Source organism: Dryobates pubescens, chromosome 10 (genome assembly GCF_014839835.1).
Source record: "Dryobates pubescens isolate bDryPub1 chromosome 10, bDryPub1.pri, whole genome shotgun sequence".
NCBI lineage: Eukaryota > Metazoa > Chordata > Aves > Piciformes > Picidae > Dryobates > Dryobates pubescens.
Window position 1 is genome coordinate 32,892,811 of NC_071621.1, and position 24,409 is coordinate 32,917,219.

Genomic DNA, 24,409 nt, shown 5'->3' on the forward strand with positions numbered 1-24,409 from the left:
GGTCTCCCCTGAGCCTCCTCTCCTCCAGGCTAAGCAACCTCAGCTCCCTCAGCCTCTCCTCACAAGGGCTGTGCTCAAGGCCTCTCCCCAGCCTCGTTGCCCTTCTCTGGACACCTTCCAGCAACTCAACATCTTTCCTAAACTGAGGAGCCCAGAACTGGACACAGGACTCAAGGTGTGGCCCAACCACTGCTGAGTCCAGGGCAGAATGACCTCCCTGCTCCTGCTGGCCACACTATTCCTGATGCAGGCCAGGATGCCCTTGGCCTTCTTGGCCACCTGGGCACACTGCTGCCTCATGTTCAGCCTACTATCAATCAGCACCCCCAGGTCCTTTTCTGCCTGGCTGCTCTCCAGCCACTCTGACCCCAGCCTGTAGCACTGCATGGGGTTGTTCTAATGGGCCTGAGTGTTTGTCATCTTCAGTAAGTGTATACAACCATCATGGATGCCAGCATAGCAGCCCCTGGTGAGGGCAGTGCCGCAGGGCAGAGAGGCCTGTGAGCTGGCTTGATACCTCCTGTGCCCACAAAACAAATGCTTTGGCAACCCCAGCAGTTTTCTGGAGAATTCCTGTGATTTGGTGTGTTGTTTAAAGGCTCATTCCTGGAATCAGATGATTAACTGAGATTCTTGGCTTTTACTTACAAACAATACATTTCTACCCTGAGAGAGACAATGGAAATGACTGCAGCCACATCTGTGAAAGGCTCCAAAGCAAGTAGATCACCATTGTTATGTGGCTTTCCTTGTTGTTCTTAATCTGATGGACTCTTTGCCAGTCTTGTGGTATTTGGATTCCCATCTTCTTGGTTTGAAACATGTGGGATTGGCAGCACTTGCCCATTCACATCTCAGGTCCCTGCTGAGCAAGGCAGGGGAGGAGAACAGCTTTTCAGGCAAGCCTGGGAGAAAGGGCTGTGCTGGGAGCTCACGACAAAGCTACCAGATGGAGTGATTAGGAAACTCTTGCATAAGGGAGAAACAGCAGGGAATCTGTTCCCTTTTTCTGGGAATGTCTTTGCTCAGGTCAGGGAAGAAGAGAAAAAGAAGTTAAATAAAATAACACAGGGGCTTGCAGACATGTGGTTTAGTATTTTATGTCTCTATGCTTTTTTCCCCATGGTGCCATGTCATGGCAGGAAACCCCCAGACAAGAGCAGGTGAATCGGGCAGGGAGAGCATTTCTCCAAATGGCCACAGCCTGGAGTGCCCAGCAGCTGCACACAGCACTGCCAGGGAAGGCATTGCTCCCCATCTGGAAGAAATCAGAGTGGAAAATGCTTGAATTAAAAATAAAAGGATAAAAATAGCAATACAAAGAGAGAGGAAGCTTTGTCTTTTGCCCAGCAAGTACAGCCCATGTACTGTCCACCTGTGGCCTTTAGAGAGCGTGGGGTTTTGCTGGTGCATTGTGATGGTAGCCCTGGGGCTGCTTAGCAGCTGGCAGGGTCACCCCAGGAGGGGCCTCATACCAGAAGCAAGTGAAGTGGCTCCACAAACTTGTAGATCAGCTGGGAGGAGAGAAGGGTTGGTCTCTTCTCCCAGGCAACCAGCACCAGAACAAGAGGACACAGTCTCAAGCTGTGCCAGGGGAGGTTTAGGCTGGATGTTAGGAAGAAATTCTTCACAGAAAGAGAGATTGGCCATTGGAATGTGCTGCCCAGGGAGGTGGTGGAGTCACCATCACTGGAGGTGTTTAGGAAGAGACTGGATGGGGCACTTGATGCCATGGTTTAGTTGATTAGATGGTGTTGGGTGATAGGTTGGATTCGATGGTCTCAAAGGTCTTTTCCAACCTGGTTAATTCAATTCTATTCCATTCCATTCCATTCCATTCCATTCCATTCCATTCCATTCCATTCCATTCCATTCCATTCTATTCTATTCTATTCTATTCTATTCTATTCTATTCTATTCTATTCTATTCCATTCCATTCCATTCCATTCCATTCCATTCCATTCCATTCTATTCTATTCTAACTACAGGGAAGGCCTGGATGACCAGGTAAGATACCTGACTTTCTGATGACATGGACTCATAGAATCAATAAGCTTGGAAAAGACCTCAGAGATCATCAAGTCCAACCTGTCACCCAACACCTCAGGACTAACTAAACCATGGCTTCAAGTGCCACATCCAATCCTTTTTTGAACACCCCCAGGGACAGTGATAGGTGTTGGGTGATAGGTTGGACTTGATGATCTCAAAGGTCTTTTTCAACCTGGTTAATTCTATTCTATTCTAGCCTAGTCTAGTCTAGTCTATAAGATTCAATGATGAAGTCAAAGTTAGTCAAATTCAGTCTGGTTTTTTGGTTTGCTATGGAGTTTTTTGTTTTGGTTTTGGTTTGTTGTTGTTTGGGGAGGGGGTGTTTGTTTTGGTGTTGGGTTTTTGTATGTATGAAGGATCAAAACAAGCAGTGTCTCACTTCCAACAATTGCTACTAGTTGCTACTCATGAGACAGCAGAGCTCCAGGTGTCTGCATGCCTCTCTTCCTCCTCTGGGGGAGCCTCAAGAAATTCCTGAAATATCACAGAATCACAGAATCACCAAGGCTGGAAAAGACCTCAAAGATCATCGAGTCCAACCTGTCACCACACACCTCATGACTAGACCATGGCACCAAGTGCCACAGCCAATCCCCTCTTGAACACCTCCAGGGACAGTGACTCCACCACCTCCCTGGGCAGCCCATTCCAATGACAAACGACTCTCTCAGTGAAGAACTTTCTGCTCACCTCAAGCCTAAACTTCCCCTGGCACAGCTTGAGACTGTGTCCTCTTGTTCTGGTGCTGGTTGCTAGAGAGAAGAGACCAACCCCTTCCTGGCTACAACCACCTTTCAGGTAGTTGTAGAGAGCAATGAGGTCTCTCCTGAGCCTCCTCTTCTCCAGGCTAAGCAACCCTACCTCCCTCAGCCTCTCCTCACAGGGCTGTGCTCAAGGCCTCTCCCCAGCCTTGTTGCCCTTCTCTGGACACCTTCAAGTGTCTCAGTGGCCTTCCTAAACTGAGAGGCCCAGAACTGGACACAGGACCCAAGGTGTGGCCTAACCAATGCAGAGTACAGGGGCACAATGACTTCCCTGCTCCTGCTGGCCACACTATTCCTAATGCAGGCCAGGATGCTGTTGGCCTTCTTGGCCACCTGGGCACACTACTGGCTCATGTTTAGGCAGCTGTCAATCAGCACCCCCAGGTCCTTCTCTGTTTGGGAGCTCTCCGGCCCCAGTGGTACCTTGGAGGCAAGCCCACTCTAGAGCTTCTCTCACACTTTGGGAGCCACCCAGGTGTGGCTTGTGCTGTGCTATATGGCAAAGAATGTGAAGAGTATGTCCTTTTGGTTGTCTTGAACCTAGCTGTGCTTCATGTAGGGCTTGTGCTGGAAACCACAGTAGCAAAGGGAATTCAGCTGTGGAGCAGCGGATTGTGTACAGAGAGGGGTCCTCCACAGTGCTATTTACACTGGTCATGTTTAGAAAATCTTTGGTCTTCTTCAACCAGCCTCTCAGGGATTAATTCAAGAGTCTTGCATTGCATAAGCAATCAGACTACACTGAGTAAATGACTTGCTGTGGCTTCAAAATAGAGGCACTGTAGACACCAATCTGACTCAGAAGTAAGCTTGTGTCAAGGTTTGGAGGCTTATGATTCATTGGAGGATGTCAGGTACAGGAAAATCCTCCACTGTGCAGCATTAGCCACAAATGGTAGATTTGTGCCAAGTCATAAATTCTAGCTTCCTGATACACAAAAGGTGATGTTCATGTGCAGCAGATGCCTGCACATCTGGTACTGTTTGGCTCCCTCATGGGCAAGTCAGCTTCTGTGGGGGCAGCTGGCCACAGCCCAGCTGGGAACAGAGCTTAGAAGGGGCACATGAGTGGCATTTGCCAGGCACTATACTAACCCACGTCCCCCAGGCCTGCTCAGCTGACACATGGGAGGACAAGCAGGTCATAGACTGGGCTGAGCTGCTCTTCCAGCACCCAGCTAGGAGGGAGGCTCTGAGTGCTGCAAATGTGTGATTGCTATCTTGGCTTCTGCTGTCACCTGGGACAGACCTTTCCAGAAGGAATAGATACCACTGCTGTAGGTGTCTAAGAAAGGTGGAAAAGGGGGCTGATGATGGTGCCTATCACTCCTCATTGTCTTTAGAGGGAGCTAGGATGAGCCATGCCCTCTAAAGGAGAAATGTTCTTGATCTCCTCCACTTCTGCTCACCTAGACACATTTTGTCCTGTCTGAGGTATCTAGTGGTTCTGTGAAAAAAGGCAGTGTGCTGGTTTGAGCTTTAACTGGATTTAAAAGCTCAAATGCTAACAGACTGAGATTCCTCCCCCTCCCTTTTCTGATAAGGTAAAACAAAAAGTCAGGTAGGGGAAAGGAGAGGTAGAACTCATGACAGAAATGGTCTGGAATTGATTTGGAAGTAAAAGAGGTACTTTTAAAACGAAATATATAAATATAGAGCAATAACAGGGAGGGTTTAAAAAGGTAAGGGAGAAGGATAAATAGGAAAATACACAAAACCAAGCCCAGATGGCCTTGTATTCCCTGGATGCAAGTGGATTCAGTTGTTTAGAAAGCATGGATGCAGCTTGGAAAGCAGGCACCCACCATGTGCTCAGTGCAGGAAGCAGCAGCAGCAGATGACCTCTCTCAAGCAGGTGAAGCAGGGAAAGAGAGAGAAGTAAAAGATGTCTGCCCCATTTTACAGGCTTGATGGATAGGAGGGGGGAGTGGAATAGACCACCTATGACCCAGGGGACCCCTCCTCCTGGGAGGGGGAAAACCAAGTGTCTCTCTGCCCACCTGGATCAAGTTTCTTTTGTCCACCTGGGCACTGAGTTCTTCAGCCCCCATGGAGGATGCGTGTAACCCAGCACAGGCAGAAAAGTCTTCTTTCCTGCCCAGTGGTTCTGTCTGTTCTTCTCTGCTCCAATACTTACCTTACTGTGAGCACTGATTTCAGCTCATCAGATGACCTCTGAAGGGATGAAAAGACCACCAATGGCTTCATATAGACAAAACCATCTTTTGGATGATAGGCATCTCTAAGGCCTTTAGCAAGTTTATGCAAGCCCTCTTAAAATTTCTTCTTCAAGAAATTTTGCTGGTAGAAAACTGTATTTTTAAGCTGGTGTTAGGATGGCATCACACATTAGAATAGAATAGAATTAACCAGGTGTGGCCTAACCAGTGCTTAGTACAGGGGCACAATGACCTCCCCGCTCCTGCTGTTCCTGATACAGGCCAGGATGCCATTGGCCTCCTTGGCCACCTGGGCACACTGATGGCTCATGTTCAGCCTACTGTCAACCAGTACCCCCAGGTCCCTTTCTGCCTGGCTGCTTTCCATCCACTCTGACCCCAGCCTGTATCACTGCATGGGGTCGTTGTGGCCAATGTGTAGAACCTGACACTTAGATGTGTTCAATCTCATGCCCTTGGACTCTGCCCATCTGTCCAGCCTGTCAAGGTCCCTCTGCAGAGCTCTCCAGCCCTCTGACAGATCAACACCTGCCCCCAGCTTTGATGTGGCCATGTTTGTTTTAACACTTTTGTTTTCTCCTTTCCAGGTGGCTCACCAGCTGTGAGCATGAGCTCCAGCAACATGTCCTTATCCAACCCTATCTCAACTCACAGTATTGTGCCGCAGAGCTCCAGCCTCATGTCCACCTCTGCTGGAACCCGAATGCCTTCTGCCCCTGCTGCTCGGAGTATGGGCTGCTACGGGAACCTTCCCTGCAACCAGTCGAGTGCATACAACGTAACTTCAGGAATGAACCAAATGCAGCCACACAGGAACCAAAATCAAGTCCTGCCCAGTCAGAACAACCCCATGATGTCTAGACAGCAAAGCATGACACAGGGAAACAATACAGCAGCTTTTGGGACAGGGGCAGTGGTCACCTCACAGCAAGTAAGGCCAGGCTTGAACCACGGAGCCACAGGTATCCCTGCACAAAGGGCACCCAATGTGATGATCACGGCTACCGCCACAGCTCAGAACTGGGCCCCGCAAGAGGCTGCGGGGAAGCAGCAGGACACACTGAAACCCGCAGGGGTTCGTTTCCCCACGAGCACTCCTTATCCTACCCAGTCCTTGCCACGCAACGTAGGCAGCCAGCATTTTCCTCAGCACGCCTTGGCACCTCCTAATCAGTTAACAGCAGGAGTCCAGATGAGGCCTCCTCTAAACCAGATGAACCAGACTCTAAATGGGCAAGCCGCTGGCTCACTGCGAGGTCTCAGCATAAGACCTAACCAGCTGAGAGGACAGACTGTGCCTACCTTGAATCAGCCAGGAGCAAGTATGACGCCTCCGTCATCTCTGCCGTCAACCGGTTTCACATCTACCAACCAAAACTCTCGCGTGTACCAAGGCAGTGAGCATGGCGGTGACCTAGCGTTTGACTTTCTGAACCAGCAAGGCGACAGTATAGGCCCTGCGCTCAACAGCGACTCGGACTTCATAGATTCTTTACTGAAAACAGAGCCTGGTAATGACGACTGGATGAAAGACATCAACCTTGATGAGATTCTGGGGAACCACTCATAAGTGACAGTGAGCCAGATGAAGAAGCAGTTAAGGACATTAGCTTTCTCTTTAGATGCCAGCAACCTGCTTTTGATACACTCCACTAACCGGGCTGTCCTTTAAACTACCGTGTAGGGTGACTGCCCTCTTTGAAGAGTTGCTCTAGCAACAAAACTGAAGTCTCCCCTTATGAAGTGATAAGATAAGCGATATTCTTGCCCGCCACAAAGAAGTGAGGAGGAGTGAAGGGTCTGTTCCCCACACCAGTGGGCAGTGCATTGCAAACCTACCAGTCCTTCTCACGAGGGCTGTGTGGGAAAGTGTGCTTAGCTTCCCACACACGCCAGCACCGGACGGTGGTATGGGTTGTGGAACATAATCTCTCTGAGTGCAAATAAGAGTCCAAGTGATTCAGAGCTCTTCAGCCATCATGCTCACGGTCCTTAACTTCCCGGGGACTACTCAGCCCTGACAGCATCAGGCACTGTGTAAATCTCATTGCATTACAAAAACTCTTTACGTCTAAAGAGTACAAAGCTCACGTTTGCTTTCCCAACGGTTTTGTTTTAAACCCTCTATGTTTTGTAGCACACAAAGGGTAAATGGTGTTCTCCAAGGGAAGAAAGAAACATATCATCCATTGAGTTACTCAGTGTGTTCCAGCATTCACATTCTCCCTGTCAGCAGTGTTTGCAGTGAGTATCACGGGACACTACTGTCCTGCCAGCAGCACAATCATTTTGGGCATTGAGGGAAAGATGAGATGAGCTACACCAAAGCTCAGGATCCTCATCTTGCCACCTTGCCCTACCCCAGGGACTCCAGTGACTTAATGGACAACCTGAGTGAGAAGGGTGCTTACAATTTGAGCCTCACCAACTACTTTCTCAGTCCAGCTTAGAGAAGGTCAAATGCATGAAGTGGCTCAGCTAAGTCACTGTCCTCATTTTCATCTTAACCCATAGTGAGTGTCGGGTAGTTCAGCCTGGTCCTCTCTGTCAAACAGGTTTATGCCAGCATCACTGTTTGAGAAGAGGCTACCATTTTGATTGCACAGCATTCTGGCTCCATCCTGCTTTCCTTTGCCATATGGGGGAAGTTGAAAGAAGTCCAGGGATGGCCCAGGTCCCCACAGCCTCCAGGCAGAGTGCAAGAGGCTCTGCCCCTGAAACTAGCATGCAGATCAGTTATGAACACCTGGGTTACTCACAGTAGGAAGCTCCACCCAGCCACCTCTGTGCTTGAAAATGGAATAGTTTGGGAGACTATTTCCATGCAGTGCATATAATATTTGTCCTGGCTTTGGAGATGGCCCAGCTAACATTGCCCTGAGCAATCTCTGTGCATCACTAGGGAATTAACCTGTGGCAAGCACCATTCCCATTGTTTGCAGCCACCTTGCCTTGGAAACTACAAGAGCAAAGCTGTGAGGATACCAGTTGTTCCACACTGCTTGACCTTGGTGCCTGGGAATAGTCTTGACTATGCTACATTTTCTCCTACAGACTTGGTCAGTAAGGGCATCAGAAGGAGGCACTGCCACTAAAGCAGCTCTGTAGTGAGTCTAACAGGATTCAGAGAAGGGAACACATCTTGTAATTCAAATCAAAATGCTATTCTTTAAAATGATGTGGTGTGACATGTTTCACAGCATCCTGTGAATTAGCTAAAACTGGATGTGGCAAAGGAATACAATGCCTACGTTCACATGCCTCGGTGCCAAGAGGCATTGCTCTGCTCCGTGCGAGTGCTTTATTCATCCTTGTTAGTGGCACTGGGATGAGTAGACTACTTGACAATAGCCTCTGCACTTCTCTGACCTATTTCTCAAGAGAGTTTTTAATAAGGCTTTTCCAGTCATTTCACCCTGTCACTTCATGTGGGCACAATGTTTCATGATGTTTAAAGAAGCATCATCACAAAACTGGGCGCCAGCACCTCCAGGAAAGGTGTAATGTGGGCATCTAGCTAGATCTGCCAGTTGAGGCAGGATGATCCATGATGCTGTTCATTCCCAGACATTTTTCACAAGAGAATTGACAAACCATGCAGAAGACTTCCTTCTGCTGCCTTAGCTAGTGATTTTTGCTCACCCCTTCCTTCTGTAATGTGGTGGCTCAGCTGCCCAGAAAGCTCCTTCCTCTCTTCAGTTTTGGCTGGGGTGCCTGCAGTCCTTTTGATATGCCAGTATGAATTTTTCCAAGTCTTTGAAGAGCTTTTCATCAGAGGTCACTGGCATCCCTTCTATGTTTGGAAAGATAGAAGTGCAGCCTAATGAGAGAGTCCCCTATAAACTGAGCAAAACTAGACTGAAATAGTAGTAGCTGTCTGACTTTAAAGTGGAAGGAAGATGGTCTCATCGGTCTCACACACAGGCACACACTTCATCCATAAGCAGGTCAGCAGATGACTGTCATGCCACTAAGGCTGAGTTATTATCATGATGAGCACTGGGCACTAAAGTTCAACTGTCCTAACATGCCATTGAAAAAGCCACCCCTGGTTTCTATTTTAAGACCAGATTGCTTTCCAGATCCTCAAGTGATGTTAAAATCAGTGAGCTGAGGAGCTGGTCCCAAGACTTCAGGGTATCACCCAGTGGCAGATTCAACGTTGAGCTTTCTCCCATTGGCCTCAGCCTGAAATGGAAAAGATACTGGGCTGCGAGTGCCACCCCCAGGATCAACACTTCATTCTTAAGTAAATTCAGCAAAGGCAGAGGGCCATTTGCAGTCCTGTAAAGATGTGCCTGACGCATTTGACATGTGAGCTTGTGAAAGACTCTTGCCTTGAAACTTGAATCCAGCACCGTTTCCTCTGGACACTTCTACCAGAATGGAGCTAATGTCCTTTTTTCCCCTCTCTCTTTCTTTGCAATGGCTAAGTGCACTACCTTCAGAGTCTATTTTTCATCTTTGACTGGGCACTCCTCGCAGTATTGGGGTTGTAAATATGAAGAATTCTTGCTTTTGTAAACTTTTGTATAAAAAAAAACAAAAAACCACCAAAACAAAACATCACAGACAAAAAAAAATCCTCCCTCCCCCCCCCCAAAAAAGCCCCCCCCCCCCAAAAAGTAATAATATTTTAGTAGGAATAATAATAATAATAATGGGAAAAAAATATCATATTATTTGGGTTATATTTATACATATGTGAAATAAATATGCTATCAGAAAAAGCTGTATTTTATACCACAAGCCAATGGTTACCTTTTGTATTCTGTATGCAAAGTTTTGTATGATACAATTGTTTATTTTTATCTGAGGGCTTCGACTTTGGAGTTTTGGGGGGGGGAGGGCAGAGCGGGATCGTGGTTTAAATAGCTGGGGCTGACCCCAGGCTCGCTGAAACCGATGGGAGTCTTTTCCATTGCCTTCACAAGGCTTCCAATCAAGCCTTCAAATTGCCTTCAGATACGTTTGACATCTGAAGCTCTCTGGAAACCTCAACACGAAAAACATTCCAGGTTTCAATTTATTTTTTTCCCCCCTGAAAAAAGGCTTTGATTATCCTCGTTGTTGTTGTTGTTGTTGTAACTCTTGGGGAGCAGGTGGGACCTAGGGAACTGTCACGTCCTCGTTGCATGTGTGTCTGCTTTATATTTTCCCCATATTATAAACCAGTGTTTCTCTATACAGACTGAAAGGAAAGTTGCTGTACAGAAATGTTTGTGTTGATGCATTTTTACATGTGGCTGTATATACCTCCTAGTACTATGCAGTGACACTTATTTGACTCCATTTATTTTTCACCTAAACATGACTAGTATGTTTTTCAGTAGCTATCAAAACTCTGCCAAGTAAATCAATCAAAATTAGCCCAAGTGTCTCTTTTCTTAAAATGAATTTTTATAATGAGTGTCTGTTTAGTCAACTGCTCATTCAGCTGAGGCAATTAAAATGATGGTGATCATTTAAGAGGCGGTGAGAAAAATGTGCAGCTGGTGGCTTCTGGGAGCTCAGCCTTCCTCTTTGCAAGAGAGCTATGATAGTTTCCTACAGACTGAAGGTGTGGTTTCATTAGTAGCAAGGGTTAGCAACTACCTGAAGGCAGCTTGCAGCCAGGTGGGGGCTGGTCTCTTCTCCCAGGCAACCGGCACCAGAACAAGAGGACACAGTCTCAAGCTGTGCTACAGGAGGTCTAGGCTGGATGTTAGGAGGAAGTTCTTCATAGAAATAGAGATTGACCATTGGAATGTGCTGCCCAGGGAGGTGGGGGATCACTGGAAGTGTTTAAGAAGAGACTGGATGAGGTACTTAGTGCCATGGTTTAGTTGATTAGCTGGTGTTGGGTGATAGGTTGGACTTGATGATCTCTGAGGTCTTTTCCTACCTGGTCCTTTTCTATTCTATTCTATTCTATTCTATTCTATTCTATTCTATTCTATTCTACTCTACTCTACTCTACTCTACTCTACTCGACTCTACTCTATTCTATTCTACCCCCATTCCATTCCATTCCATTCACAAAAAACACGTGGTATTTTAGCTCCTGGTGAATGTGTTGGTGTAGTCTTGCAGCATAGTAATTTGCTCTGGGATCCTGCTGAAGTTAAAACAGAGAGATGGGTGCCCCATGACCTAGCTACCCCAAGAGGGCTGGCCAGGTCCCCAAGCCCATGTCCTGCCCTGGAGATACATGCCCCACTTCCCCTGCTAACTGATACCCCTAAGGAAATGCCAGAAATCAGGCAATGGGCTTCTCCTCTTTCTCTCCCTGCCTCCCTCACATCACACTTCTTATTAGCCTAAAGACATTCCAGTGTGCACCAGATCCCATTGGGCTGTGGATTGTTTCATACAAGTATTTATCCCTGCCAGGCTGTTTTAGCAGGCTGGCCCCAAGGAAGTGATGTCCCCTGCCTAGAGAGGCTTTCCTCATTAGCCCTGCTCCATCTCCAAGTGGGTGGATCTTCCTGTTTCACAGTGCTGCCCATGCTCAAAGGCTTGCACTGTGCTATTCTCAGATGTAGCACACAGCAAAAAACCCCAAAAGGCTCCCTACACTTTAACTGCTTCTCCACTGATGATGCTCAGGGATTGCTACAAAGCACAGCCATCCTTTCAGCCCCTTTCTGCTCATCCTCCCCTGTGGGTTAACAAGGGAGATACCTTCCTTAGCTTCTCCCTGTTTCCCCAGCTCTGGTGGCTGCTGGCCTCCTGATTTTTTGCCAGAGCTGCTCAGCCCTTCCTTTATATCTGACTCCCACCTGCAAATAGCTCCTGTGTTCTTCCCTGACATCCGGAGGCTGCACAGGGAGGGATCACAGAGGTAGGCTGGCATGTGCCTTGTGCCCCACCACCCCAGCTGTGCCCTCTCTCCCTGACTTAGCTGTAGATGATGAAGCTAGGGGGTGCCCAGGAGGTGTTTAGGTCTCTCCTCTTTTCAGCAGCTCCCACACAGGTGGCAGACAATGCTCCCCTTGCAACTGAGGCTGGAAAATAGTGCACAGCCCCACTCATCTGAGAGGATGTCTGAATTTGCTCGAGGATCATCACATTTTGGTTGCAAGAGACCACTAAGATTATTGAGTCTAGCCATCAAGCTAACACCACCATGACCATTAAACCATGTTCCAAAGTGAAGAAACCCATTCCCCAAAGATGTCTCTGCCTATCCCAGCTCTAAAGGCAAACAACAGAGCAGTTGGGACGGGGGAGCCTCAGGTAAGGTTGCTGCCCAGCTGATGAAGCTACATCTATAATAATGAACTGGGAAACAGCCAGGGACCCCTCCCAGGTCTGACACTTGGTTTTGTGTACCATCAGGCTGCAAGGGTCCATGGTAGTGCTTGGGTACAACGACCACCCTCCCATGCAGGTCCCACAACCAAGAGCTACTCTAACTTTGGAGGCAGAATAAAAGAGTGCAGTAACATGGATATGTGTCATCCTGTGCCACATGACCTCCGTGCCAGAAAATGTCCCCAGCCCTGTCTGCTGTGCCCAGGGAGATGCAGGCAGCAAGACCGCATAGGAGGGCTGGAGCTAAGGGTGGCAGCTGATACTTTCCCTGCCCAGCCAGATGCAGCGCAGCAGAAACAGCACCAGATCCAGGCACGGTCTGACCTTTCCCACTGCATCGGAATCACTGACGGGAAGCACTACCAAGCTCAGAGGGGCAGCACAGCCAGGAGCGCTGCTCCCTCCCACGGCAGCACACGGCAGCGGTGCGGCAGCTGCAAGAACCAGGGGTCACACGGAAAGGATCTGCTGCAGTAAAAGGTTAGACCATGGTAACAGCTTAATTTTTACTATAATTTTTAATTCTGTGTCATGCAGAGCACTTTGACAGAGCCCCTTTAAAGAGGTATCCATTTACATGAAATACAGCATGTATTTGTTATTTCAATTCTAGTTCACAAACCTGTTACAAACTAGCTCAGCCACATGTTCCTGACCTCCTGGAGGACTGGCCCCAGGCAGTGCAAATCCGTGTGCTACAGAACAGGCCAGGCAAGATGCTGAGAGCAAGCAGGCAGCTGCAGTTGCTGGTGAACACATGTTTGATGCCCCTGTACTCAGCACGGGTTAGGCCACACATTCAGTACTGTGTCCAGTTCTGAGTTCCTCACTTCAAGAAGGATATTGAGATACTTGAACAGGTCTGGTGAGAGGTCTCTAGCACAGCCCTATGAGGAGAGGCTGAGGGAGCTGGGGTTGCTTAGCCTGGAGAATAGGAGGCTCAGGGGAGACCTTCTTGCTCCCTACAACTATCTGAGAGGAGGTTACAGCCAGGTGGGGGTTGGTCTCTTCTGCCAGGCAACCAGCACCAGAACAAGAGGACACAGTCTCAAGCTGCACCAGGGGAGGTTTAGGCTGGATGTTAGGAAGACATTCTTCACAGAAAGAGAGATTGGCCATTGGAATGTGCTGCCCAGGGAGGTGGTGGAGTCACCATCACTGGCAGTGTTTAAGAAGTGCTTGGTGCCATGGTTTAATTGATTAGATGGTGTTGGCTGATAGGTTGGACTCGATGATCTCGAAGGTCTTTTCCAACCTGTTCAATTCTATTCTATTCTATTCTAGTCTAGTCTAGTCTATTCTATTCTAATTCTAATTTTTCCAATTTCTGAAAAGATAAATGTGCCAGAATGCATGTGCCAGATTATCTGATTCCTCAGAATTACCAGTCTTTAGGGTAAACACTGAGGAATGTCCAAGAACACAGGCATTGGCCAGAAGAGCCCTTTGTGAACCTGCATGCCAGTTTTGCCAATTAGTTTTCATCTCTTTCTTGAGTACATTTTTCTCTCAGGGATCCTGCTTTTTTTTCATGTTGTCCTCCAGCAAGAACTCTGGCTGGCATATATTTATTCCTCTATGAGTAACTGAATCCTATCCCCGGGACCTTCTGCTCATTCCAGACATCAGCAAGCTTGCCTCAGTAACTTTAATACAAAGAACAAGCACTGAATAAAAACCTTTTGCTTGAGGAACGGGGGCTCAAATGGAAGATTTTGTACTCTCTCCTGCAGTCTCCTTCATGTGAACATGTTAACCTCGGTGTGTTGGATAACCAGACTCACAGGATGTCTACAGCAGAGGCAGGAACAGCATGGGTGTTCCCAAAAGGCAGATCAAAGCCACAGGGCTGTGTGGTGTCCCTGCTCACGTCAGCAGCGAGTTAACTGCATTAGTACAGCTAAAATCAGGATTTCATGCATAAGGCTCCCTCAGAGCCAACCTTTCCCTTCATTTAAGAAACAAATCCACTAATCAAAGGAGATTCCCCATATTTACATTGCACCTTTATATTATAATGTGCCACATCAGTCTTGATTAATTGTGTAGATCTCACTATAGTAAAGCCATCACATGGTAATCTTATTAACCCTGAAACTTAGCCCAGCCTGCTTTACAATACAATCTGCTGGCTTCTCACACAAATACCAACAGACCATCTGTTTATACTGGGGGATATAAAACCTTCTTGTAGAGAATTTCTGGAGTGGCTTAGGCAGTTCCAAAGAGCAGTTTTCAAACGCCAACCAGATAGTGGCTTTTAAAGAAGGAAAACATTGAAAAGAAAACCAAACCAAGTTCCCAGCTAACATTTCATTACCTTCTCAACACCAAGTAAGTTGTGAGGCTTTTTGCAAGTGACAAAACAGCACAAAACCTCAGAGTTTGTCTTTTGTTACATCAGGTTTTTAAGCCTCAGTAGTGGCCTAGTAGTGGGGTTTCTTTTCCTTTCTTTCTTCCCCTTTTTGGTTTTTTGGTTGGTTTTTTTTAAGAAATGAAAAAGTGTCCTTCTGATGCACTTTGCTGTGCCTCCAAAGCCTCCTGCCAGTAGATCAGGTTTCACTTGCACTAAGCAAGAGCTCGGCATAAAGGGAAACCTCCCGATGACCACCAACACTGCGACACGGTATAGCTGTGCATTTGGATGGCAGATTAGCTTCAGAAATGCTACTTTATATTAAACTATCCCAGCTTTCACCAGGGAATGCTTGCAGCAAGCTCTCACAGCCTCTGATAAAAGGCAAGGTTTTCAAACAGAAGCCCCAGGTCTGGCTCCCATGCCCGCGCTGATCAAAACGAGGACGTCTCGGATTTTAGCCCCACACAGTTGCCTGCAGAACAGAGGCACTTGGGTAACAGCGTGTACTCTGAGCAGAAATAAACAATGTACATGACTGGAAGACTAGAAAATATATAGGGGGGGGGGAAATGAGGTTGTTTAGCCTCAAAAAAGGTGGTCTGAGTGGGGCCAGGAAAAAGAGCCCTTGAGTAGATAAATAATTGCTGCCAAGGGAAAACGTTATGTGCCTCTGCATAGAATCATACAGGCCAAAAAATGACAGGCTCGTGATAGATGCCAGATAGAAGTGTTTAATAGAAAGGATAATATGAGGCTAGACTTCCTGAGGAAGGTATGGGATATGGAGGTCCTCAAGATGTGGTGAGGCTCCTGTCAGAAGTTATACTGGTGCATTTTATCTGTCTACAGCCAGTGGAATAGAATAGATGTCTGCATGGGTCCTCGCAGGAAGACAAAGTGTAGAAAACAAGCAGAAAGCTTTCATGTAGAGAAAGAAAATCAAAACAATCAGTAAATACAGTTTTGTGGACCTTAAGTCAATGAATGCTCACCAATTCACATGAGCATCACCCACTCCCACCCCCACCCCATAATGCAGCTACTCAAATCACCCGTTCCCATACCATAAAAACACAGCAGGAGTCCTGAGAGAGCTGGGTTTGTCCCGGCTGTCTTGTCTACTCCTTCAGTCTTTTTCCTGGGGAGTGAAGTTAAGGAAATCTTCCATTTGAGCCTCTTTTCCTCAAGCAAAAGGTTTTTATTCTGTGCTTGCTCTTTTGTGTTACTGTTACCAAGGCATGCTTGCTAATCGCTGGAATGATCAGAAGGTCCCAGAGATACCTGAATCCAGCCCGGAGCATGTCTAAGTTGATGTCTTTGTTCACTTCACAAAACCAAACAGGAGAAGCTTGTGTGAGGATTAGATATCTGCAATTCAATCCAGATGATGGCTTTATTATGGAAAACCATCCCTCTCCATACCACCCAGAAAGACAGGCACCAAGGGACGAACCACCCCGGGCTCCTGTTCCACCCCAGTTGAAGCTGCAGGCTTTAAAGGCAGAGTTAAAAGAAGATGTAGAGCTACTGCAGGAGACAGGCTTAACAGTGTGTGAACACCATGTGCTTCTAAGGATATTTAAAGGATTAAGGGAGAATTAAATGTTTGTCTATCTTTGTTGCTCAGCACAGCTTCAGTGCTGGAAGACGATATCAAAGAAGACATTTCCCTGTCTTAAACACTGGAAGGGGGTTCCTATAACAGTAGCTGGGAAAACACAGGCATGACCTAACAGATTTGTCCACAAACATGCTGGATGATTCTTATCAGATGGGTGAAGAATAAAATGGTGATAGAAAGTTCAAAATTTAAAATATCAGTAAACAATCCTCAGCATGGTCAGAAAAAGGCAGTTCAGAATTCCTCTCCAGGAAAGACAAGCATCCTGGCTGGTGGTTTCAGCTTCTGCTGCACTGGGCTGTGGGTTAATTGGCCGGTAGCAGAGAGTGCATGGCCTCTCCTAGGAGCAGTTCTCTTGAGCAGCTGGGATGGTCACCTGTTTGGCTGATGCTGTTAAATCTGCCTTGTGCCTAGATTCAGAGTTCTTAAGTTCCCAAACAGGGAACTTCCTCTATAACCTTTTAGGAGAAAGCAACACTGAGACAGAAATACACTTGATGAGATCCTGAAGTTGCTGGGTGCTTGCTGGGGGGAAGGATTAATAAGGATTCAAGAAAATCCAGTGCCTTAGCTTGCAAGGGAAGGAATACAGAGTGCCTCAGGAAAACAAGACATCTTTCTCAAAGAAGTTATGACTTTACAACTGATTTTTACTGAATGGACAAACATCTGTCTCCTGGAATGGTATGGAATGGAATGGAATGGAATGGAATGGAATGGAATGGAATGGAATAGAATAGAATAGAATAGAATAAACCAGGTTGGAAATTACCTTTGATATTATGAAGTCCAACCCATCACCCAACACCATCTAATCAACCAAACCATGGCACTAAGTGCCCCATCCAGTCTCTTCCTAAACACCTCCAGTGATGGTGACTCCACCACCTCCCTGGGCAGTACATTCCAATGGCCAATCATTCTTTCTATGAAGAATTTCTTCCTAACATCCATCCTAAACCTCCCCTAGCACATCTTGAGACTGTGTCCTGTTTGGGTGCTGGTTGCCTGGGAGACCAACCCCCACCTGGCTACAACCTCCCTTCAGGTAGTTGTAGATAGCAAGAAGGTCTCCCCTGAGCTTCCTCTTCTCCAGGCTAAGCAACCCCAGCTCCCCCAGCCTCTCTTCATAGGGCTAAAGTGGTCTTAAATTAACTCAGTGTGTTCCTGATCCCAAGCTACTCTGTGTTTCTTAGGTGATCTTGGGGACGTTGGCAAGGTTGTGGCACACATCCCGCAGCAACTGCTCTTGACACCAGAGTTCAGCTTTGCACATGGCTGCACCCTTGCTCTGGGCTTTTGTGTCTCCAGCATCATCTCAAAATGCCAGGGCCAGTGCTTCTGAAAGCCTCTTTAGAAGGCAGACTGATGGCTGGTTTCTGCATGAAGGAGCATCTCTTCCAGCTGCATTTGAGGCTTTTATGGATTATTCTTCACTGATCTTCTTTTATTCATTGTAGAAGGGGTAGAGCAAAGGCGAATACCTTGCTCATTATATCTTTCCCCTCTCCTGCTCCAGCCTATCTCTCTGAAAGATGTCACCCCTGAAACAGTTGATTTGGACAAATAGAAATGTGATATGCTCCTCAGAGAATAAAGAAAAATCCTTTGTAACAGCAAATACTCTGAGCAAAGAGAGCCCTGATTTCCTCAGCTGCCCATCACCTAACACAGCTGCATTACTTGTGACTTCACAGAACTTACAGTGAAGAAAAGAACCTTGTTCATCTTCACTGTCACCACAGTATAAATCTGCAACGTGCTCAGTTTTATATTAGGCTTAATCAGAGGGTGAATGTGCTCTATAGAATATTATCCTAGCATTTTCACAATGGGCCCTGAGCTGGCAGATGCTCAGGTTACTGAACAACATATTCACACAGCCAAAGGTTTTAAGTCTTGTCCACGAAGAAATGTTTGAACAGAATGAGAACATTTCTCTCCTTTCATTCTTTTCCCTTCTAAAAGTGAATTAGTATTTCTTACTGGGGACACCAATCCATCCTACATTAACACCCCTGAAGTCTTGCCATTACAATGCATTCTCGTGGCCCTTCTCTGGGGAGGGATCACACCTCCGTTTTTTGGAAGCAGGCATGGGTAGTAGGCACAGGGAATGCCCTCGGGGTAAAGAGGCATCTTCACCTTGGGGAATTCCACTCTGTTTTGGTAGAGACATTTAATGTTAAACTTATGTTCGTTCACTTTTCAGTTTCCTTAGGCTGGAAAGCACATTGGCAATGTTCCAGCACAACTGAAGCAGCTGAGGGAGCTGTGAAGCACACGTGGATGGTTCAAGCCAGGGCTCATTCTGAATTCCTGCTGCCTTGAGGCACTGCCAACCCCTCGAGCACCTCTGCTCTGTGCAGTTGCTTTTGTAACTGAGTTGGCCAAAGTAAATGTGTCCCAGACAAAGCATCAGCCTCCAACCTGTCTCTGCTCACGAACCACCCAAGCTTGTCTATCAGCATGCTGAGGAGGGGCTGGATCTGTTGGCAGAGCAGCAGCAGACATTGCCTTGAGACATTGCTGAGCTGCCAGAGCAGCTGCAGCTGGGAGATGGTGGAGTTCTGTGCTTCACATCACAGTCCCATCACACCACTCTGGGGCCCCTATGATATACGAAGGGATGCCATCACCAAGCAGGGGGGGCAAAGAGGTTGCCTTGGGCTTCTTTCTTCTCCCTCCACATGAGTGCTGACAGATCCAGCACTAAAACTTACTTCTCATCCTTCCTCTTCATTTTCAGAGGCAAGTATTCCCTAGCTGAAAAATGAGGGCTATCATCTTCCACCCATAAACTCCCCAACAGCAGTGTATGTCCCTTAAAATCTCTCAGACAAATTGGAGAGACATGAGGCCCTTGCCTTTCAAGAGCAGGAAAGAGGATACTGGATTGTACTCCTGCTCATTATCTTTTGAACCAAACACATGAGACAGTGATCCTTTCAAACATTCCAGACCCAAACCACACAGACATGCAGATAGGGATGAGGGTATCATGACCATCACCCTCTGTGAGATATAGGACTGAAGGCTCAGGGGTTACAGACTGCAGATGATAGTAAGGTGATTTATTACATTTGCATAAGATAATCAACACTAAGTTTGGGCCTTCACAAATTAGAATCACAGAATTGTTAGGGTTGGAAGGGACCTCAAAGATCATCTAGCTCCAACCCCTGTCAGTGTTGCTGCTCTCGAGTTTTCCCTTGGAGCAGCAATGTCTATGGACACTTTGATTCTGGCGGGTCCTTTTCCTTTGGATCGTGCTGCCTTATCCACAACTTGGATTATAAAACCTGCAGTTCCTGGAGCCTGCCACCGACGGGAGACCTAGGGACCGTCGCCAAATTCCTGCCCTGCCCTCGTGAGTACAACCTGGTGTTGTCCTAGGCTTCCCCTAAGGTTCCTGGCTTTGCCACTGCTTACAAGTGGGGTGAAGCTCTTTTGTGGCTCAGCTTTTCCCATTTCCTGAATTCTCTAAACTGTACTAAAGTTGCCCAGAAGCATCCTGGTAGAATTTGCAACCCATTAGAACCTGTAAGTAATCAAATCAGTTTTATACCTAATTTTGGGGTGGGGTTGTGGGGGAAAATAAAGTTAACTATATCATTCCTGCTTCGTTAATTCAGCCCCTATCAAATCACTCAGTGCCAAGTGCTGAGACCTCAGAAAATCCCCCTCCTAATGGCCAGCAATATACAAACCCAGTTAAGTGGTAGTCTGACAAGCCACAGAACTTCCAAATGTAACTCCTGTGAGTAATTGATGTTTGCCAGATTGGAGACCATTACACAGATGGCAAGTAGCTGCTGAAGTGTTGCAGTCCAAACCTGTAGACAGCCAGACAGCTGCTGTGATGTATTTGGGTCTTCAGGAGAAAAAATACTATACTACCTTATTTGAAGTGATGTAAAAATTGTTCTAAATCTAGAATATGTTTTGCAGCGTGTAAGGGAAGTCCTGGCCCCAGAGCATAAGGAATGCAGCACACAGCAGGTGAGGCAGCCACACATCCTCCAGAACAAGGTGCCTGCATCTTCACAGTCTGCTACAGCACTGGCCTGCATCAGGAACTGTGGCCAGCAGGAGCAGGGAAGTCATTCTGCCCCTGTACTCAGCACTGGTTAGGCCACACCTTGAGTCCTGTGTCCAGTTCTGGGCCCCTCAGTTTAGGAAAGATGTTGACTTGTTGGAAGGTGTCCAGAGAAGGGCAACAAAGCTGGGGAGGGGTCTGGAGCACAGCCCTGTGAGGAGAGGCTGAGGGAGCTGGGGTTGCTTAGCCTGGAGAAGAGGAGACTCAGGAGAGACCTTCTTGCTGTCTACAACTACCTGAAAGGAGGTTGAAGCCAGGAGGGGGTTGGTCTCTTCTCCCAGGCAACCAGCACCAGAACAAGAGGACACAGTCTCAAGCTGCACCAGGGGAGGTTTAGTCTGGATGTTAGGAAGAAATTCTTCACAGAAAGAATAACTGGCCACTGGAATGGGCTGCCCAGGGAGGTGGTAGAGTCACCATCACTGGAAGTGTTCAAGAAAAGACTGGATGGGGTGCTTGGTGCCATGGTTTAGTTGATTAGATGGTGTTGGGTGACAGGTTGGACTGGATGATCTCAAAGGTCTTTTCTAACCTGGTTTGGTCTGGACTATTCTAGTCTAGTCTAGTCTATTCTACTCTACTCTACTCTACTCTACTCTACTCTACCCTACTCTATTTTATTTACCTTGTCATCCTTGGGCTGCACTGTTACCATTGCTTAGCTATAAGCAAAGGCATGCTACAGTACAGTGCAATAAATCAGCATCTGCAGAGGCCATTAAAAATTAAAAGCATAAGGCAAAGAAGAGCCAGGTGAAATGCCTGACTCCAGGCACCAGTCTGTGCACACTGGAATCCTGATGCACTCATGATCCTGTCTGATATTGAACACCTCACTGCTCTATGAGCAGCCAGAGCAGCAAGCAGAAGAAATCTTCTGGCCTTCTGAAGTGCTCTGTAACAGAGAGCAAGCTACAGCATGCAGGATCGGGTCGAGTTCAGCGCTCCGTAACACTCCGCACCAATATGTGCGTGCCTGCATTAAAAACAAAAGCAATCAAGCAACAACAAAGAATATCAGAGGCCCAACTGATCACAAGTTTCTGCTTCTATCAGACACATGGTGGGGGCAAGGCAAAAGCACTATAAGGGTGGCATCATAGCCAGCAAAGAACCACATCATGAGTGAGCCAGGCTGACCACTCTGACCACGTTAATCTCACGTACAGGAATCTTGGAGACACAGTAACAGTGTAAGTGTAGCTGTAAGTCCCTCTCTGGGTTTTGATCAGTTTCCAGCTTTGACAGCACAGGCATCATGCATCAGTAGGACTGAACCCATGCATGTGCCCCACGACCATCTTGTAACAGATGTTCTGCAACCACAGGCAGCTCTAGCTTCAAATCACAGCCGCAGCACGTTGTTCTTCATCAGCCTCTCCACATGTGCCACAGCTCTCGCTGTTTCTGACCTCATACTTTATCAGCTGATGGAGCTTGACAAAAGGAACACATGCCACCTCCAGCGTGATTTGATGGTTATACATTGCAGTAGAATCTCAGCAGTGACAGTCCATCCTTCCCAGGGCGCTGAAAATCTTTTATCAGCTGCCCACTGCCCTGAAGCTGCACACCAAGGAGACAAGAAAATGTAATAAATCTGAGAACCATTTTAGTGAATCAAAGGGAGAGACAAGGGTGTCTCTGGCTGTGTGGTTTTCAGAACAATTATGGGACAGAGTCATGCTGCAAATGTGTTGGACTCACTGGTGTGGACTACTGGTGTGGAAAGCACAGTGTGTGAAGCTGCCACTGCCATGAATTATTTAATGTGGTGGCTAACAAGGAAAAGGAATAGAGGAGTACAGTGGGGAAAATATGGGAGATCCACTGAGCTCCAGCAAGGAGAGCTAGTTTTAGGGTGGATATGGATTTTAATGTTGGGTCTGGAGTCAAAAGGACAAAGTAATTTTAAGAAGGGATTATAGCTCTCACTCCCTTGTTATAGTCCTTCTAAATGACCACGCTAGTTTGTGTGATGGGGAAGAGGGGGAGGGAGGGGAATGTCTTATCAGAATGTGCTCTCAGCTGTTCCATGTAAGGGCACTTTACAACAAAGACTTCAGCAGGGGAGAATGCTTGCTTAGAAAGAATAATTTGACCACATGGTCCTGCTTCATGGTCCACCTTTTGACCACAGTAGAAGTACAATTCCTCCTCTGTTGTGGTGGCTCCAGGTACATTAAACAAGGTGCCACAGACCTCAATCAAACACCCCCACAAGACCCCGGTGAGCAGGTTGTGCCAAGACTGTCTCTAGCTTTGGGAAGCACTGAGCTCACAGTGTGAGACATGACAGGCCTGTGTTTAGCTGCGCAGCAGCAAAGCCAGGGAGTTTCAGAGAACACCTGGATTTGAAACATCTGGCATATTCATCCACCATATAGCAGACATATGGACTACACACACACACAGAGAGCTGAAAAGTCCCTTACTCAACAGACACGTAGTTTAATTACAACAGACACAAATACTACCCTCCTTTCCTGCCCAAGGACTGAGGCAAAAGTTTTACTTCCCCTCACTTAATCATGTTTTATGATACATGAAATTATCCTCTTTTTGCTGTCTTCACCACAACTTTGACAGCCTCTAAACACCAAAGAAAGCCAGGATATGTAATTTACAGTTCTTAGGTGCTAGAAATAAAAGTTACATCCAAGTACTATTTCAGAAAGTATTGGAGGATGTCACAGAATCACAGAATCACTAAGGTGGGAAAAGACCTCAGAGATCATCAAGTCCAACTTAGCCCCAAACACCTCATGACTAACCAAACCATGGCTTCAAGTGCCACTCCAATCCCTTTTTGAACACCTCCAGGGACAGTGATTCCACCACCTCCCTGGGCAGCACATTCCCATGGCCAATCACTCTTTCTGTGAAGAACTTTCTCCTCACCTTGAGCCTAAACTTCCTCTTCCTCAGTCTGAAACTGTGTCCTCTTGTTCTGGTGCTGGTTGCCTGAGAGAAGAGACCAACCCCCACCTGGCTACAACCTCCTCTCAGATAGTTGTAGACAGCAAGAAGGTCTCCTCTGAGCCTCCTCTTCTCCAGGCTAAGCAACCCCAGCTTCTTCAGCCTTTCCTCATAGGGCTGTGCTCAAGGCCTCTCCCCAGCTTTGTTGCCCTTCTCTGGACACATTCAAGTGTCTCAATGTCCTTCTTAAATTGAGGGGCCCAGAACTGGACACAGGACTCAAGGTGTGGCCTAACCAGTGCTGAGTCCAGGGGCACAATGACTTCCCTGCTCCTGCTGGCCATACTATTCCTGATGCAGGTCAGGATGCCATTGGCCTTCTTGGCCACCTGGGCACACTGCTGCCTCATGTTCAGCTGCCGTCTACCAGTACCCCCAGGTCCCTTTCTGCCTGGCTGCTCTCCAGGCACTCTGACCCCAGCCTGTAGCACTGCATGGGGTTGTTTTGACCAAAGTGCAGCACCCAGCACTTGGACTTGCTAAATGCATGTCCACTTGTACTTTACTTGGAAATAGTCTTTGACTCAAGTAAGTTCCTTGTCATGCTCTCTTCTGGGATATTGTTTACCTCAGCTGTGTCAGCCACATGCCATTAAAGGTGAACACAGGTAATTTCACTGTTTATCCATGATGTTAATTTTCTCTTACTGCTTCCTGTGTTTAAATCATAAAACTGCAGCAGAACATTCCCTCACAAAAATTATGATACTTGTAAGATAATGAAAAGGGATGTGGCAAGCCAAAAGAGGTTCATAGACTGAACTGTGCTTATTTTGCATTGGTTATAAAACAGTCTTGTGAATTGTCCCTAATTGGGTTTGGTTATGTCAAGGCCTTTATTTAATTCTCCATCACTTGTAGGAGCCCTGAGGTAAGTCACTTCAGAGAGAGACAATTCTGATGACTTTGAAAATGTGGTATTGTGGAGCAGAAAGACTCACTGAGCAGACTGCTAGCTTCTTTCAGCAGCAGGAGAGATCCGGGAGGTGATTAGCTTTGTTCTCAGTTACAAAGCACCAGTGGGAATTTCTAAAGGGTTTCACAGGCCCTGGGGATAA

The 24,409-nt window shown here is 47.1% G+C and overlaps 1 protein-coding gene across 1 annotated transcript in view; it reads left to right on the top strand.

Annotated features, from left to right (window-relative positions):
* MAML2 (mastermind like transcriptional coactivator 2) overlaps nucleotides 1–8,009 on the top strand; it is a 261,439-nt gene extending 253,430 nt beyond the window's left edge. The window contains exon 5 of the mRNA XM_054164918.1: nucleotides 5,585–8,009. Within this exon, the coding sequence (XP_054020893.1) occupies nucleotides 5,585–6,567 (983 nt within the window). The 3' untranslated portion in view covers nucleotides 6,568–8,009. The remainder of the gene's footprint in view (nucleotides 1–5,584) is intronic.
* Nucleotides 8,010–24,409: the final 16,400 nt, after the last annotated feature.